This window comes from Salvelinus alpinus, chromosome 10 (genome assembly GCF_045679555.1).
Source record: "Salvelinus alpinus chromosome 10, SLU_Salpinus.1, whole genome shotgun sequence".
Lineage (NCBI taxonomy): Eukaryota > Metazoa > Chordata > Actinopteri > Salmoniformes > Salmonidae > Salvelinus > Salvelinus alpinus.
The window spans coordinates 4,829,476-4,848,247 of NC_092095.1; the positions used below are offsets into that span (position 1 = coordinate 4,829,476).

At 44.3% G+C, this 18,772-nt stretch overlaps 1 protein-coding gene across 2 annotated transcripts in view; it reads right to left on the reverse strand.

The window, feature by feature from the left end:
- LOC139531464 (LIM domain and actin-binding protein 1-like) overlaps positions 1-18,772 on the reverse strand; it is a 43,568-nt gene that overhangs the window by 7,996 nt on the left and 16,800 nt on the right. For both annotated transcript variants that reach the window (XM_071327935.1, XM_071327933.1), the window contains exons 5-7: positions 18,264-18,345; positions 9,832-9,974; positions 4,622-4,669 (exon numbers count right to left, since the gene is read on the reverse strand). In XM_071327935.1, coding sequence (XP_071184036.1) covers positions 4,622-4,669; positions 9,832-9,974; positions 18,264-18,345 — 273 coding nt within the window. The remainder of the gene's footprint in view (positions 1-4,621; positions 4,670-9,831; positions 9,975-18,263; positions 18,346-18,772) is intronic.

Here is an 18,772-nt window from a genome sequence, read left to right on the forward strand (position 1 = left end):
ACATTCATTACAGAATTCACAACACACTAAGTCTGTGCCCTCAGCCCCCTACTCTACTAGCACATGGCTACAACACAAAATCCATTAGTACGTGTGTATCGTTCGTATGTTATTGTGTGTGTGTGTGCATGTGTCTGTGCCTATGTTTGTGTTGCTTCTCAGTCCCGCTGTTCCATAACGTGTATTTGTATCTGTTTTAAATCTGATTCTACTGCTGCATCAGTTACCTGATGTGGAATAGAGTTCCGTGTAGTCATGGCTCTATGTAGTACTGTGCACCTCCCATAGTCTGTTCTGGACTTGGGGACTGTGAAGAGACCCCTGGTGGCATGTCTGTCTCTCGTTGAATGTGAAGAGTGAGAGAGAAGCGCAGGGGGGTGGGTGATGTCAGTGGCAGGTCGCCGGCTGTTCCTTGCTACGCACCGGCCCGGCTGCGTGTTAACGTTTTGTGTAGCCGCTCAGAGCTGCGTCTGGCGTGTCCCCAGTGTCACAAATCTGACTTGTAGTGTTTGTTTTTTTATAGATAAGGCAGAGCAAAAATATACGTAAATGACGTCATCATTTCCTCAAATGTAGTGCCACCTGTTGAACAGCTTTGACCTGTTTCTCTAGTGCCACATGTTGAACAGCTTTAACCTGTTTCTCTAGTACCACATGTTGAATGGCTTTGACCTGTTTCTCTAGTACTGTCTGTTGAACAGCTTTGACCTGTTTCACTAGTGCCACCTGTTGAACAGCTTTGACCTGTTTCTCTAGTACTGTCTGTTGAACAGCTTTGACCTGTTTCTCTAGTGCCACATGTTGAACAGCTTTAACCTGTTTCTCTAGTACCACATGTTGAATGGCTTTGACCTGTTTCTCTAGTACTGTCTGTTGAACAGCTTTGACCTGTTTCACTGGTACCACATGTTGAACAGCTTTGATCTGTTTCTCTAGTGCCACATGTTGAACAGCTTTGACCAGTTTCTCTAGTACCACCTGTTGAATGGCTTTGACCTGTTTCTCTAGTGCCACATGTTGAACAGCTTTGACCTGTTTCTCTAGTTCCACATGTTGAATGGCTTTGACCTGTTTCTCTAGTGCCACATGTTGAATGGCTTTGACCTGTTTCTCTAGTGCCACATGTTGAACAGCTTTGACCTGTTTCTCTAGTACTGTCTGTTGAACAGCTTTGACCTGTTTCACTAGTGCCACATGTTGAACAGCTTTGACCTGTTTCTCTAGTGCCACATGTTGAACAGCTTTGACCTGTTTCTCTAGTACCACATGTTGAATGGCTTTGACCTGTTTCTCTAGTACTGTCTGTTGAACAGCTTTGACCTGTTTCACTAGTGCCACATGTTGAACAGCTTTGACCTGTTTCTCTAGTACTGTCTGTTGAACAGCTTTGACCTGTTTCACTAGTACCACATGTTGAACAGCTTTGACCTGTTTCTCTAGTGCCACATGTTGAACAGCTTTGACCAGTTTCTCTAGTACCACCTGTTGAATGGCTTTGACCTGTTTCTCTAGTGCCACATGTTGAACAGCTTTGACCTGTTTCTCTAGTTCCACATGTTGAATGGCTTTGACCTGTTTCTCTAGTGCCACATGTTGAATGGCTTTGACCTGTTTCTCTAGTGCCACATGTTGAACAGCTTTGACCTGCTTCTCTAGTACTGTCTGTTGAACAGCTTTGACCTGTTTCACTAGTGCCACATGTTGAACAGCTTTGATCTGTTTCTCTAGTACTGTCTGTTGAACAGCTTTGACCTGTTTCACTAGTGCCACATGTTGAACAGCTTTGACCTGTTTCTCTAGTGCCACATGTTGAACAGCTTTGACCTGTTTCTCTAGTGCCACATGTTGAACAGCTTTGACCTGTTTCTCTAGTTCCACATGTTGAACAGCTTTGACCTGTTTCTCTAGTGCCACATGTTGAACAGCTTTGACCTGTTTCTCTAGTGCCACATGTTGAACAGCTTTGACCTGTTTCTCTAGTGCCACATGTTGAACAGCTTTGACCTGTTTCTCTAGTTCCACATGTTGAACAGCTTTGACCTGTTTCTCTAGTGCCACATGTTGAACAGCTTTGACCTGTTTCTCTAGTGCCACATGTTGAACAGCTTTGACCTGTTTCTCTAGTGCCACATGTTGAACAGCTTTGACCTGTTTCTCTAGTACCACATGTTGAATGGCTTTGACCTGTTTCTCTAGTGCCACATGTTGAACAGCTTTGACCTGTTTCTCTAGTACCACATGTTGAATGGCTTTGACCTGTTTCTCTAGTACCACATGTTGAATGGCTTTGACCTGTTTCTATTGTACCACATGTTGAATGGCTTTGACCTGTTTCTCTGGCGCAACAAGCGCATTCCAAGAGGACTGAGAATACAGAAGGAGCCTACTATAGGTAATAACGACAAAACTTTCGTTCAGCAATGGGGTGAAATACTCAACAAATGCTCATTAGATTTAATGCTACTTATCGTGGAACATGTGTCGAAGGAAGTGAAAGAAGTTGAAGTTAAGATTAGCGAACATGAGGCTATAATGAAGGAGATTCTAGGCCCTAATTTTACAACCATAGACGACACGATCAAGCAGTCCATTGGGAAATACAGAGACTCTCTACAAGCAACAAAAATCAGGAAATACCAGTGAGACACAGAGGATTACCAGCTCAACCAGGTGTACGCATGGGAAGGCCCAAGGACAGGAGCACGCAGAGGCCGACGGAGGGACGCACCGCTGATCGGGGGACGCAGATACGCAGCAGCGGGAGGACATGGAAACTTGGACACAGAGGCATCCACCGAGAGCGAATTCCCTACAGACAGTGACTCCAGCTTCCATGGCACACAGTCCGTTTTTTTAGCCCGGAAGCAACAGAGGGCTCCACGAAAGAAAAGAAACGATGCAGGAGAGGTAAGCGGTCGAAGAGGAGACCAGGAACACAGGCCGTGGACACGGAGCTACAGCGGGACGCGGTAATTAACCTCTCCAAAAAAGACCTTACTGACGCTCAAGTCTCAGTCTTATCTAAGGGCCTCTCTTTTGTACCTACATGTACAGATAAACCATTCGATACGAAAGTAGATCTGTTTAAATTCTTTCGCAAGATTAAACTTAAGCATGTGTTTTCGCAAAACACTGATTCGGGCCTAGTAACACATCAAGGAACTGGCACCCATTTTAAGCCCAAAAGCAAATTCTGTCCTATGGTTAACAACTCCTCGATTAATACCTATTGTAGGTTAGTCGAACAAGAAGCCATGTCAGTATATACAAGACAAACAAAACATATTCAGAAGAATCTCACGAGAACAGAAGAACTGGCACTCAAAGAATTAATGAAAGATTCATCTTTGGTTATAAAACCTGCAGACAAGGGTGGTGCTGTGGTTGTTTTAGACTATGACAAATATAAAGAGGAAATTCAGAGACAACTCAGCAATGAACGTTTCTATAGAAAACTGAGTGTTGATCCCACACAGGTGTTCCAAAGGGAGATTTGCTCTAATCTGGAGCCCTATTAAACAACCTGATCTCAAAACCTGAATATGAATATCTTTGCTGCAAATGTGCCATACGTCCATGCTTATACATTTTACCGAAATTACACAAACCTAAAACACAACAAGGCAACTATCCAGGCAGACCAGTGGTTGCAGGAATAGGCTCAATGCTAGAGCCATTGTCAAACTTTGTAGACTCTTTTATTAAATCTCATGTGCAATCATTGCCATCATATGTAAAGGACTCTATAGACTTCATAAACAAGATCTCACCAATAACGGGTTTAAAAGAAGACTGTATTTTGGTCACATTAGATGTCGAGAGTCTTTATACCAGCATTCCCCATGTGGGGGGGCTGGCAGCACTAGCACACTATTTTGGAGACTAGTACAGTCTGTTGAACAGCTTTGACCTGTTTCTCTAGTGCCACATGTTGAATGGCTTTGACCTGTTTCTCTAGTGCCACATGTTGAACAGCTTTGACCTGTTTCTCTCGTACCACCTGTTGAACAGCTTTGACCTGTTTCACTAGTACCACCTGTTGAACAGCTTTGACCTGTTTCTTTAGTACCACATGTTGAATGGCTTTGACCTGTTTCTATTGTACCACATGTTGAACAGCTTTGACCTGTTTCTCTAGTACCACATGTTGAACAGCTTTGACCTGTGGCATGTTTCTAACATTCTGTTAGCTGAACTGCAAACATTCTGTTAGCTGAACTGCAAACATTCTGTTAGCTGAACTGCAAACATTCTGTTAGCTGAACTGCAAACATTCTGTTAGCTGAACTGCAAACATTCTGTTAGCTGAACTGCAAACATTCTGTTAGTTGAACTCCAAACATTCTGTTAGTTGAACTCCAAACATTCTGTTAGTTGAACTCCAAAACAATCGGTGCCGTAAGTCACAGTCCTCAGTGAAAGCAGGCTTATCCGTATTTTTCTATGTTTGTATGGTTATGGCTTGACAAAATACCATTATATTGCAACAAAATCAACAACAAAACAACATTACCTGCAAGCCAAACGAACAATCCTTGCACCTTGTCAAACAAAATACACCTTGCACCTTGTCATGCCACCTCTGAGACGTTTAAGAAGACAACAGTTCTCCTCTGCCTACCTTGGGTGGGTTCACTCCTCTCTTGGTTGGAGAGGATGGATCTTGAGCCTGCAGGGAAATATCATAAAATCAGTTCAATATGACAAACTAATATGATAATAATTATATGTAAGGATAATCACTATCATTACATAACAGTTATAGTACTGTATATTTTATTACTGGCTTCTCAGTGATCTGCATTGTTGTTTTCTGTGTGTTGTGGAGACCAGAGGCCTTGATGTTTTCTGTGTGTTGTGGAGACCAGGGGCCTTGATGTTTTCTGTGTGTTGTGGAGACCAGGGGCCTTGATGTTTTCTGTGTGTTGTGGAGACCAGGGGCCTTGATGTTTTCTGTGTGTTGTGGAGACCAGGGGCCTTGATGTTTTCTGTGTGTTGTGGAGACCAGGGGCCTTGATGTTTTCTGTGTGTTGTGGAGACCAGGGGCCTTGATGTTTTCTGTGTGTTGTGGAGACCAGGGGCCTTGATGTTTTCTGTGTGTTGTGGAGACCAGGGGCCTTGATGTTTTCTGTGTGTTGTGGAGACCAGGGGCCTTGATGTTTTCTGTGTGTTGTGGAGACCAGGGGCCTTGGTGTTTTCTGTGTGTTGTGGAGACCAGAGGCCTTGATGTTTTCAAATCAAATCAAATCAAATTTTATTAGTCACATACACATGGTTAGCAGATGTTAATGCGAGTGTAGCGAAATGCTTGTGCTTCTAGTTCCGACAATGCAGTAATAACAAACAAGTAATCTAACCTAACAATTCCACAACTACTACCTTATACACACACACAAGTGTAAAGGGATAAAGAATATGTACATAAAGATATATGAATGAGTGGTGGTACAGAACGGCATGGCAAGATGCAGTAGATGGTATAGAGTACGGTATATACATATGAGATGAGTACTGTAGGGTATGTAAACATAAAGTGGCATAGTTTAAAGTGGCTAGTGGTACATGTATTACATAAGATGGCAAGATGCAGTAGATGATATAGAGTACAGTATATACATATGAGATGGGTAATGTAGGGTATGTAAACATTATATTAAGTGGCATTGTTTAAAGTGGCTAGTGGTACATTTTTACATAATTTCCATCAATTCCCATTTTTAAAGTGGCTGGAGTTGAGTCAGTATGTTGGCAGCGGCCGCTAAATGTTAGTGGTGGCTGTTTAACAGTCTGATGGCCTTGAGATAGAAGCTGTTTTTCAGTCTCTCGGTCCCTGCTTTGATGCACCTGTACTGACCTCGCCTTCTGGATGATAGCGGGGTGAACAGGCAGTGGCTTGGGTGGTTGTTGTCCTTGATGATCTTTATGGCCTTCCTGTGACATCGGGTGGTGTAGGTGTCCTGGAGGGCAGGTAGTTTGCCCCCGGTGGTGCGTTCTGCAGACCTCACTACCCTCTGGAGAGCCTTACGGTTGTGGGCGGAGCAGTTGCCGTACCAGGCGGTGATACAGCCCGACAGGATGCTCTCGATTGTGCATCTGTAGAAGTTTGTGAGTGCTTTTGGTGACAAGCCGAATTTCTTCAGCCTCCTGAGGTTGAAGAGGCGCTGCTGCGCCTTCTTCACAACGCTGTCTGTGTGGGTGGACCAATTCAATTTGTCTGTGATGTGTACACCGAGGAACTTAAAACTTTCCACCTTCTCCACTACTGACCCGTCGATGTGGATAGGGGGGTGCTCCCTCTGCTGTTTCCTGAAGTCCACAATCATCTCCTTTGTTTTGTTGACGTTGAGTGTGAGGTTATTTTCCTGACACCACACTCCGAGGGCCCTCACCTCCTCCCTGTAGGCCGTCTCGTCGTTGTTGGTAATCAAGCCTACCACTGTAGTGTCATCCGCAAACTTGATGATTGAGTTGGAGGCGTGCATGGCCACGCAGTCGTGGGTGAACAGGGAGTACAGGAGAGGGCTCAGAACGCACCCTTGTGGGGCCCCAGTGTTGAGGATCAGCGGGGTGGAGATGTTGTTACCTACCCTCACCACCTGGGGGCGGCCCGTCAGGAAGTCCAGGACCCAGTTGCACAGGGCGGGGTCGAGACCCAGGGTCTCGAGCTTGATGACGAGTTTGGAGGGTACTATGGTGTTAAATGCTGAGCTGTAATCGATGAACAGCATTCTCACATGGGTATTCCTCTTGTCCAGATGGGTTAGGGCAGTGTGCAGTGTGGTTGCGATTGCGTCGTCTGTGGACCTATTGGGTCGGTAAGCAAATTGGAGTGGGTCTAGGGTGTCCGGTAGGGTGGAGGTGATATGGTCCTTGACTAGTCTCTCAAAGCACTTCATGATGACGGAAGTGAGTGCTACGGGGCGGTAGTCGTTTAGCTCAGTTACCTTAGCTTTCTTGGGAACAGGAACAATGGTGGCCCTCTTGAAGCATGTGGGAACAGCAGACTGGGATAAGGATTGATTGAATATGTCCGTAAACACACCAGCCAGCTGGTCTGCGCATGCTCTGAGGACGCGGCTGGGAATGCCGTCTGGGCCTGCAGCCTTGCGAGGGTTAACACGTTTAAATGTTTTACTCACCTCGGCTGCAGTGAAGGAGAGCTCGCAGGTTTTGGTAGGGGGCCGTGTCAGTGGCACTGTATTGTCCTCAAAGCGGGCAAAAAAGTTGTTTAGCCTGTCTGGGAGCAAGACATCCTGGTCCGCGACGGGGCTGGTTTTCTTTTTGTAATCCGTGATTGACTGTAGACCCTGCCACATACCTCTTGTGTCTGAGCTGTTGAATTGCGACTCGATTTTGTCTCTGTACTGGGACTTAGCCTGTTTGATTGCCTTGCGGAGAGAATAGCTACACTGTTTGTATTCGGTCATGCTTCCGGTCACCTTGCCCTGGTTAAAAGCAGTGGTTCGTGCTTTCAGTTTCACGCGAATGCTGCTTTCTGTTTTCTGTGTGTTGTGGAGACCAGAGGCCTTGTTGTTTATATATATATATATATACAGTGGGGAGAACAAGTATTTGATACACTGCCGATTTTGCAGGTTTTCCTACTTACAAAGCATGTAGAGGTCTGTAATTTTTATCATAGGTACACTTCAACTATGAGAGACGGAATCTAAAACAAAAATCCAGAAAATCACATTGTATGATTTTTAAGTAATTAATTTGCATTTTATTGCATGACATAAGTATTTGATACATCAGAAAAGTAGAACTTAATATTTGGTACAGAAACCTTTGTTTGCAATTACAGAGATCATACGTTTCCTGTAGTTCTTGACTAGGTTTGCACACACTGCAGCAGGGATTTTGGCCCACTCCTCCCTACAGATCTTCTCCAGATCCTTCAGGTTTCGGGGCTGTCGCTGGGCAATACGGAGTTTCAGCTCCCTCCAAAGATTTTCTATTGGGTTCAGGTCTGGAGACTGGCTAGGCCACTCCAGGACCTTGAGATGCTTCTTACGGAGCCACTCCTTAGTTGCCATGGCTGTGTGCTTCGTGTCGTTGTCATGCTGGAAGACCCAGCCACGACCCATCTTCAATGCTCTTACTGAGGGAAGGAGGTTGTTGGCCAAGATCTCGCGATACATGGCCCCATCCATCCTCCCCTCAATACGGTGCAGTCGTCCTGTCCCCTTTGCAGAAAAGCATCCCCAAAGAATGATGTTTCCACCTCCATGCTTCACGGTTGGGATGGTGTTCTTGGGGTTGTACTCATACTTCTTCTTCCTCCAAACACGGCGAGTGGAGTTAGACCAAAAAGCTCTATTTTTGTCTCATCAGACCACATGACCTTCTCCCATTCCTCCTCTGGATCATCCAGATGGTCATTGGCAAACTTCAGACAGGCCTGGACATGCACTGGCTTAAGCAGGGGGACCTTGTGTGCGCTGCAGGATTTTAATCCATGACGGCGTAGTGTGTTACTAATGGTTTTCTTTGAGACTGTGGTCCCAGCTCTCTTCAGGTCATTGACCAGGTCCTGCCGTGTAGTTCTGGGCTGATCCCTCACCTTCCTCATGATCATTGATGCCCCACGAGGTGAAATCTTGCATGGAGCCCCAGACCGAGGGTGATTGACCGTCATCTTGAACTTCTTCCATTTTCTAATAATTGCGCCAACAGTTGTTTCCTTCTCACCAAGCTGCTTGCCTATTGTCCTGTAGCCCATCCCAGCCTTGTGCAGGTCTACAATTTTATCCCTGATGTCCTTACACAGCTCTCTGGTCTTGGCCATTGTGGAGAGGTTGGAATCTGTTTGATTGAGTGTGTGGACAGGTGTCTTTTATACAGGTAACGAGTTCAAACAGGTGCAGTTAATACAGGTAATGAGTGGAGAACAGGAGGGCTTCTTAAAGAAAAACTAACAGGTCTGTGAGAGCCGGAATTCTTACTGGTTGGTAGGTGATCAAATACTTATGTCATGCAATAAAATGCAAATTAATTATTTAAAAATCATACAATGTGATTTTCTGGATTTTTGTTTTAGATTCCGTCTCTCACAGTTGAAGTGTACCTATGATAAAAATTACAGACCTCTACATGCTTTGTAAGTAGGAAAACCTGCAAAATCGGCAGTGTATCAAATACTTGTTCTCCCCACTGTATATATATATATAGATCCTACAGAAGACAGACATAGAGCTATAGCAGAACTCTCCAACAATGTTCCTGGAGTTAAAACCTACAGGAGGGTAGATCTCCAGGAAGAGGGTTGGAGTTAATACCTACAGGAGGGTTTCTCTCCAGGAACAGGGTTGGAGTTAAAACCTACAGGAGGGTATCTCTCCAGGAACAGGGTTGGAGTTAAAACCTACAGGAGGGTAGATCTCCAGGAAGATGGTTGGAGTTAAAACCTACAGGAGGGTATCTCTCCAGGAACAGGGTTGGAGTTAAAACCTCCAGGAGGGTATCTCTCCAGGAAGATGGTTGGAGTTAAATCCTCCAGGAGGGTATCTCTCCAGGAACAGGGTTGGAGTTAAAACCTACAGGAGGGTGTTCTCCAGGAACAGGGTTGGAGTTAAAACCTACAGGAGGGTGTCTCTCCAGGAACAGGGTTGGAGATAAAACCTCCAGGAGGGTATCTCTCCAGGAAGAGGGTTGGAGTTAAAACCTACAGGAGGGTATCTCTCCAGGAACAGGGTTGGAGAGTACTGATCTATAGATCCTTGAGATAAGATGGACATAGTTCTATAGCTCATAGATAAGATACTGTAACACCTCTAACCCCAGGGCCAATGAGACACATCTCAGAGGAGCGAGCGAAGGAGTACTAACCGTTGACTCTGCAGCTGCTACCTTGGACAGATAGAGAGCAGATATAGCTCTGACAGAGACAGAAGCGGCCGGTTTCTCCCTGTCCGGGTTGAAGGAGGAGGAACTGGCGTCTCTGAGGTCTGAGATCGACTTCCTCTTGTCATCTACGAAAACATCAGAGGGACAGACAGTTTTTTTTGCACACACTTTCCCATTGATATCTTACAAGACATTCTTAGCTGTGATGCACAGCAAATTTACACCATTTCCCAGTTTTACCCCACTTCATTGTGATGATAGTGTATCTTAATGTACTGTGTGTAACCCTAACCTATTACGTATCCGTCCACTCACAGAGTTTCTAAACCCAGAGGCGCAACATGGTGAGACTTCCGGGAACGCTTGTGAAACAGACCGAACAGACCGAACTGGAGTTTGGGGTTTGAGAAGTCAATGAGAGAAGTGAAGAATTCTTCCTTAGTTGTTCATTTTCTCCAAATCTAAAGGCACAACCTTGATTGAAGCCAATAAACTCTTAAATAGTTGAACATGTTATTACTCCAACCTCATGAACGTGACAAACTGACATGTTTTCGTCTTCGTCAAAAACAGCTTTATATCGACGGACTGTCTTTGATTTGATGGCCCGGCACACACGCGGTTCGGCGCGAGGCGACAGTTAAACCCGGTGACTTGTTTCTACGCACGAGCTTAGCTAGCCTACGCTGCCATGACATCACCTACAAGTGTGATCGGGGATTTCTATTGGACAAGCAGTTTCTGCCTATCTTCATACTGTAGTGTCTTTGGTCGGTTCGGTACTAGAATTTTTTTAATGTTCGGTACTTCTGCCAAATGTGTCTCAGGTGATTGAGAGGATCAAGTCTTTGTCTGCTGTAGTGGAAATTTCAGTACTGAGAGAAACTTGGACAATTATTCAAACAATCATCTTTATTCAACATTATTTATTGCAATAATAAAACCGTCGTCCGCACACTCTAAGTTGTGTTGCCGAGAGCTTTAACTGATCGTGAAAAAAACAGATCTTATATAGGCCCTAAATGCTCAGTCAGTCATTTCTACCGTTCCCATAAGCCACCTTGGTCCATCTCCTGGTTATCTGCACGGGCTGTTGTTTTACTTCCAACCCGGCTTAGTTTCCCAGATGCCAGGAAGATGAGACAATGAGACTTTGTTCTTATCTCTTCCAGGCTCTCTCTATCTCGGGTCACACACACCACATCTTGTCTATAGAATGCCAGCTTTTAGATTTTTATCACCAAGTGATTGTCAGCTCAAGCTATCGCTAGCAAAACCCATTTCCTTAACCAGACGCCCAGACTAACTGCAGGGTGCTAGAGTGGACACCATAACACTCAGCCTTAGCAGGCCATTCTTACTCTTAGTTAAATATATAACAGTTTACTATTAATATCAAACAAATCAGGTAATTATGTAATTTTCCCCTAACACAGGGCAGCCCCTTTATAGAGCTAAGAGCCAAGATCCTGCTACATCTACTCATTCACTGCTGCAGCTGTCTGGTCTGCATTAGCTCCCCAGTCCCCACTCACTCATATCACAGTGCCATCCGTTTTGTTATCAAAGCCCCTTATACCACCCACCACTGCGACCTGTATGCTCTAGTCGGCTGGCCCTCGCTACATATTCGTCGCCAGACCCACTGGCTTCAGGTCATCTATAAGTCTATGCTAGGTAAAGCTCCACCTTATCTCAGCTCACTGGTCACGATAACAACACCCACCCGTAGCACGCGCTCCAGCAGGTATATCTCACTGGTCATCCCCAAAGCCAACACCTCCTTTGTCCGCCTTTCCTTCCAGTTCTCTGCTGCCAATGACTGGAACGAATTGCAAAAATCGCTGAAGCTGGAGACTAATATTTCCCTCACTAACTTTAAACATCAGCTATCTAATAGCCCACCCAATCTACCTACCTCATCCCCATATTGTTTTTATTTACTTTCTGCTCTTTTGCACACCAGTATCACTACTTACACATCATCATCTGCTCATCTATCACTCCAGTATTAATCTGCTAAATTGTAATTCCTTCACTACTAGGGCCTATTTATTGCCTTACCTCCTCACGCCATTTGCACACACTGTATATAGACTTTATTTTTTCTATTGTGTTATTGACTGTATGTTTGTTTATTCCATGTGTAACTCTGTGTTGTTGTTTGTGCCGCACTGCTTTGCTTTATCTTGGCCAGGTCGCAGTTGTAAATGAGAACTTGTTCTCAGCTGGCCTTCCTGGTTAAATAAAGGTGAAATAAAAATAATTTTTAAAATGTGGTACACAAGAACTTCTTATGGCTGCAGGGGCAGTATTGAGTAGCTTGGATGAAAGGTGCACAGAGGTGCCCAGAGTAAACGGCCTGCTCCTCAGTCATAGTTGCTAATATTTGCATATTATTATTAGTATTGGATATAAAACACTTTCTAAAACTGTTTGAATTATGTCTGTGAATATAACAGAACTCATATGGCAGGCAAAAACCTGAGAAGTTCCACTTTCTGTTTGGATTTTTTCTGGGGGTGGCAGATTTTCAACCAAGCTCTCATTGAAATTACAGCAAGATATGGATGAAAGCGCGAACCACTGCTTTTAATCAGGGCGAGCGGAAACATGACCGAATACAAACAGTGCAGCTATTCCCTCCGCAAGGCAGTCAAACAAGCAAAGCGTCAGTATAGAGACAAAGTAGAGTCGCAATTCAACGGCTCAAACACAAGACGTATGTGGCAGGGTCTACAGTCAATCACAGATTGATGCTTGACATCATGGGAAAATCCAAAGAAATCAGCCAAGACCTCAGAAAAACATTGTAGACCTCCACAAGTCTGGTTCATCCTAGGGAGCAATTTACAAATGCCTGAAGGTACCACGTTCATCTGTACAAACAATAGTACGCATGTATAAACACCATGAGACCACGCAGCCGTCATACCGCTCCTAGAGATACATGTACTTTGGTGCGAAAAGTGCAAATCAATCCCAGAACAACAGCAAAGAGCCTTGTGAAGATGCTGGAGGAAACAGGTACAGAATTATTTATATCCACAGTAAAACGAGTCCTATATCGACATAACCTGAAAGGCCGCTCAGCAAGGAAGAAGCAACTGCTCCAAAACCACCATAAAAAAGCCAGACTACGGTTTGCAACTGCACATGGGGACAAAGATCGTACTTTTTGGAGAAATGTCCTCTGGTCTGATGAAACAAAAATGGAACTGTTTGGCCATAATGACCATCGTTATGTTTGGAGGAAAAAGGGGGATGCTTGCAAGCCGAAGAACACCATCCCAATCGTGAAGCACGGGGGTGGCAGCATCATGTTGTGGGGGGTGCTTTGCTGCAGGAGGGACTGGTGCACTTTACAAAATAGATGGCATCATGAGGAGGAAAATTAGGTGGATATATTGAAGCAACATCTCAAGACATCAGTCAGGAAGTTAAAGCTTGGTCACAAATGGGTCTTCCAAATGGACAATGACCCCAAGCATACTTCCAAAGTTGTGGCAAAATGGCTTAAGGACAACAAAGTCAAGGTATTGGAGTGGCCATCACAAAGCCCCGACCTCAACCCTATAGAAAACTTGTGAGCAGAACTGAAAAAGCGTGTGCAAGGAAGGAGGCCTATAAACCTGACTCAGTTACACCATCTCTGTCAGGAGGAATGGGCCAAAATTCACCCAACCTATTGTGGGAAGCTTGTGGAAGGCTACCCGAAACGTTTGACCCAAGTTAAACAATTCAAAGGCAATGCTACCAAATACTAATTGAGTGTATGTAAACTTCTGACTCACTGGGAATGTGATGAAAGAAATAAAAGCTGAAATAAATAATTATCTTTACTATTAATCTGACATTTCACATTCTTAAAATAAAGGGGTTATACTAACTGACCTAAGACAGGGAATTTGAACTAGGATTAAATGTCAGGAATTGAGAAAAAGTGAGTTTAAATGTATTTGGCTAAGGTGTATGTACACTTCTGATTTCAACTGTACATGGAGTAAGAAGTTATCACAAAACATGTTCTGGATTTCAGGCTGGCAATCGCAACCACACTGCACACTGCCCTAACCCATCTGGACAAGAGGAATACCTATGTGAGAATGCTGTTCATTGACTACAGCTCAGCATTTAACACCATAGTAACCTCCAAACTTGTCATTAAGCTCGAGACCTTGCGTCTCGACCCCGCCCTGTGCAACTGGGTCCTGGACTTTTTGACGGGCCGCCTCCAGGTGGTGAAGGTAGGAAACAACATCTCCACCCCGCTGATCCTCAACACTGGGACCCCACAAGGGTGCGTTCTGAGCCCTCTCCTGTACTCCCTGTTCACCCATGACTGCGTGGCCATGCACGCTTCCAACTCAATCATCAAGTTTGCAGAAGACACTACAGTGGTATGCCTGATTACCAACAACGACAAGACGGCCTACAGGGAGGAGGTGAGGGCCCTCGGAGTGTGGTGTCAGGAAAACAACCTCTCACTCAACATCAACATAACAAAGGAGATGATCGTGGACTTCAGGAAACAGCAGAGGGAGCACCCCCCTATCCACATCGACGGGACAGTAGTGGAGAAGGTGGAAAGTTTTAAGTTCCTCGGTGTACACATCACAGACAAACTGAAATGGTCCACCCACACAGACAGTATGGTGAAGAAGGCACAACAGAGTCTCTTCAACCTCAGGAGGCTGAAGAAATGTGGCTTGTCTTCTAAAAGACTCTTTTACAGATCCACAATCGAGAGCATCCTGTCGGGCTGTATCACCGCCTGGTACGGCAACTGCTCCGCCCACAACCGTAAGGCTCTCCAGAGGGTAGTGAGGTCTGCACAACGCATCACCGGGGGCAAACTACCTGCCCTCCAGGACACCTACACCACCCGATGTCACAGGAAGGCCAAAAAGATCATCAAGGACAACAACCACCCGAGCCACTGCCTGTTCACCCCGCCATCATCCAGAAGGCGAGGTCAGTACAGGTGCATCAAAGCTGGGACAGAGAGACTGAAAAACAGCTTCTATCTCAAGGCCATCAGACTGTTAAACAGCCACCACTAACATTGAGTGGCTGCTGCCAACATACTGACTCAAATCTCTGGTCACTTTAATAAATGGACTTAATAAAGGTATCAGTAATCACTTTAAATAACGCCACTTTAATAATTTTTACATATCCCACATTACTCATCTCATATGTATATATAAATATTCTATTCATCCCTTTACATTTGTGTGTATTTGTATGTATAAGGTAGTTGTTGTGAATTTGTTAGATATTCCTGCACGGTCGGAACTAGAAGCACAAGCATTTCTCTACACTCGCATTAACATCTGCTAAGGATCTACAGAGAAGAATGGGAAAAACTCCCCAAATACAGGTGTGCCAAGCTTGTACCCAAGCTTGTACCCATACCCAAGAAGACTCGAGGCTGTAATCACTGCCAAAGGTGCTTCAACAAAGTACTGAGTAAAGGGTCTGAATACTAATGTACATTTAATATTTCAGTTTTTATTTTTAATACATTCGCAAAAATGTGATATTTCACATATTTTATTTGTAATACATTTTGCACACACACAAAAAAAGCAGTTTTTGCTTTGTCATTATGGGGTATTGTGTGTAGACATGTTTTGATGTATTATTCATTTTAGGATAAGGCTGTAACGTAACAAAATGTGGATATGGTCAATGGGTCTGAATACTTTCAGAATGCACTGTAGATACATATACAGTACCAGTCAAAAGTTTGGACACACCTACTCATTTCAGGGTTTTTCTTAATTTTTACTATTTTCTACATTGTAGAATAATAGTGAAGATATCAAAACTATGAAATAACACATATGGAATCATATAGTAACCCAAAAAGTGTTAAACAAATCAAAATATATTTTATATTTGACATTCTTCATAGTAGCCACCCTTTGCCATGATGACAGCTTTGCACATTCTTGGCATTAACATGAATTGCTAACAACCCTGTTAAAAATTTGGTATGTGGTTCTCGGTAACCGCCGGACGGCTCATGACAAGAGGCGTGGATGTGTTGTGTACCTCCAATCAAGTTGATTTGTGATTTTCCATCGAGATTTGTGTCATATTGGATTAGATATGATGGTAGGAAGATTTGTGTCATATTGGATTAGATATGATGGTAGGGAGATTTGTGTCATATTGGATTAGATATGATGGTAGGGAGATTTGAATTTAACATTGAGCTTCAACCAATACCTATCGTCACATCTATAATACACATCATTACCAACAGTATGTGGACACCTGCTTGTCGAACATCTCATTCCAAAATCATGGACAGTAAAATGGAGTTGGTCCCCTTTGCTCTATAACAGCCTCCACTCTTCTGGGAAGGCTTTCCACTAGATGTTGGAACATTGCTGCTATAACAGCCTCCACTCTTCTGGGAAGGCATTCCACTAGATGTTGGAACATTGCTGATATAACAGCCTCCACTCTTCTGAGAAGGCTTTCCTCTAGATGTTGGAACATTGCTGCTATAACAGCCTCCACTCTTCTGGGAAGGCTTTCCACTAGATGATGGAACATTGCTGATATACCAGCCTCCACTCTTCTGGGAAGGCTTTCCTCTAGATGTTGGAACATTGCTGCTATAACAGCCTCCACTCTTCTGGGAAGGCTTTCCACTAGATGATGGAACATTGCTGCTATAACAGCCTCCACTCTTCTGGGAAGGCTTTCCACTAGATGTTGGAACATTGCTGCTATAACAGCCTCCACTCTTCTGGGAAGGCTTTCCTCTAGATGTTGGAACATTGCTGCTATAACAGCCTCCACTCTTCTGAGAAGGCTTTCTACTAGATGTTGGAACATTGCTGTTATAACAGCCTCCACTCTTCTGGGAAGGCTTTCCACTAGATGTTGGAACATTGCTGTTATAACAGCCTCCACTCTTCTGGGAAGGCTTTCCACTAGATGTTGGAACATTGCTGCTATAACAGCCTCCACTCTTCTGGGAAGGCTTTCCACTAGATGTTGGAACATTGCTGCTGTAACAGCCTCCACTCTTCTGGGAAGGCTTTCCACTAGATGTTGGAACGTTGCTGCTATAACAGTCTCCACTCTTCTGGGAAGGCTTTCCACTAGATGTTGGAACATTGCTGCTATAACAGCCTCCACTCTTCTGGGAAGGCTTTCCACTAGATGTTGGAACATTGCTGCTGTAACAGCCTCCACTCTTCTGGGAATGCTTTCCACTAGATGTTGGAACATTGCTTCAGGGACTTGCTTCCATTTAGCCACAAGAATATTAGCGAGCTCGGGCACTGATGTTGGGCGATTAGGCCTGGCTCACAGTTGGCGGTCCAATTCATCACAAAGGTGTTCGATGGGGTTGAGGTCAGGGTTTTGTGCAGGCCAGTCAAGTTATTCCACACCGATCTCAATAAACCATTTCTGTATGGACATCGCTTTGTGCACTGGGGCATTGTCATGCTGAAACAGGAAAGGAACTTCTCCAGAATGTTACCACAAAGCACAGAATCGTCTAGAATGTCAGGAGACCTAGACCAAACCATGAAAAACAGCCCCAGACCATTATTCCTCCTCCACCAAACTTTACAGTTGGCACTGTGCATTCGGTCAGGTAGCGTTCTTCTGGCATCCGCCAAACCCAGATTCGTCTGTCGGACTGCCAGATGGTGAAGCGTGATTCATCACTCCAGAGAACGCGTTTCCACTGCTCCAGAGTCCAATGGCGGCGAGCTTTACACCACTCCAGCCGACGCTTGGCATTGAGCATGGTGATCTTCGGCTTGTGTGCGGCTGCTCGGCCATGGAAACCCATTTCATGAAGCTCTCGACGAAGAGTTATTGTGTTGAAGTTGCTTTCAGAGGCAGTTTGCAACTCAGTAGTGAGTGTTGCAACCGAGGACATGATTTTTATGAGCTATGCGCTTCAGTACTCGGCGGTCCCACTCTGTGAGCTTGTGTGGTCTACCACTTCGCGGCTGAGCTGTTATTGCTCATAGACGTTTCCACTTCACAATAACAGCACACACAGTTGACCGGGGCAGCTCTAGCAGAGCAGAAATTTGACGAACTGACTTGTTGGAAAGGTGGCATCCTATGACAGTGCCACGTTGAAAGTCTGAGCTCTTCAGTACGGGCCATTCTACTGCCAATGTTTGTCTATGGAGATTGCATGGCTGTGTGCTCAATGTTATACACTTGTCAGCAACGGGTGTGGCTGAAATAGACGAATCCAGTCATTTGAAGGGGTGTCCACATACCTTTGTGTATATATAGTGTAGATACAGTAGGTTGACTGTTGTGGGGGTCTGTATGACCTGAGTGTGATATATAATCTTGTACATTGCTGATGAAATGTAATCCCATGATATGATGACTAGGACAGTGCTGTAGTTACTCACCATCCTGAGATGGTGTAGATGTCTTCTCCAGATTGATACCACTGATGGTCATTCTCCTCTCTGAGCGCCTCATTCTCCCAACCTCAGGGGACAGAAATGACAAAGTTCATATGATGTCACTGCTAACCACCAGACATGATACGATATATTAGCAGTAGAACAGTACCATGGTTACTGGAATAATACCATGATAACTGGAATAATACCATGATAACTGGAATAATACCATGATAACTGGAATAATACCATGATAACTGGAATAATTCCATGGTTACTGGAATAATATAATGATAACTGGAATAATACCATGATAACTGGAATAATACCATGATTACTGGAATAATACCATGATTACTGGAATAATATAATGATAACTGGAATAATATCACGATAACTGGAATAATACCATGATAACTGGAATAATACCACGATAACTGGAATAATACCATGATAACTGGAATAATACCATGATAACTGGAATAATTCCATGGTTACTGGAATAATATAAT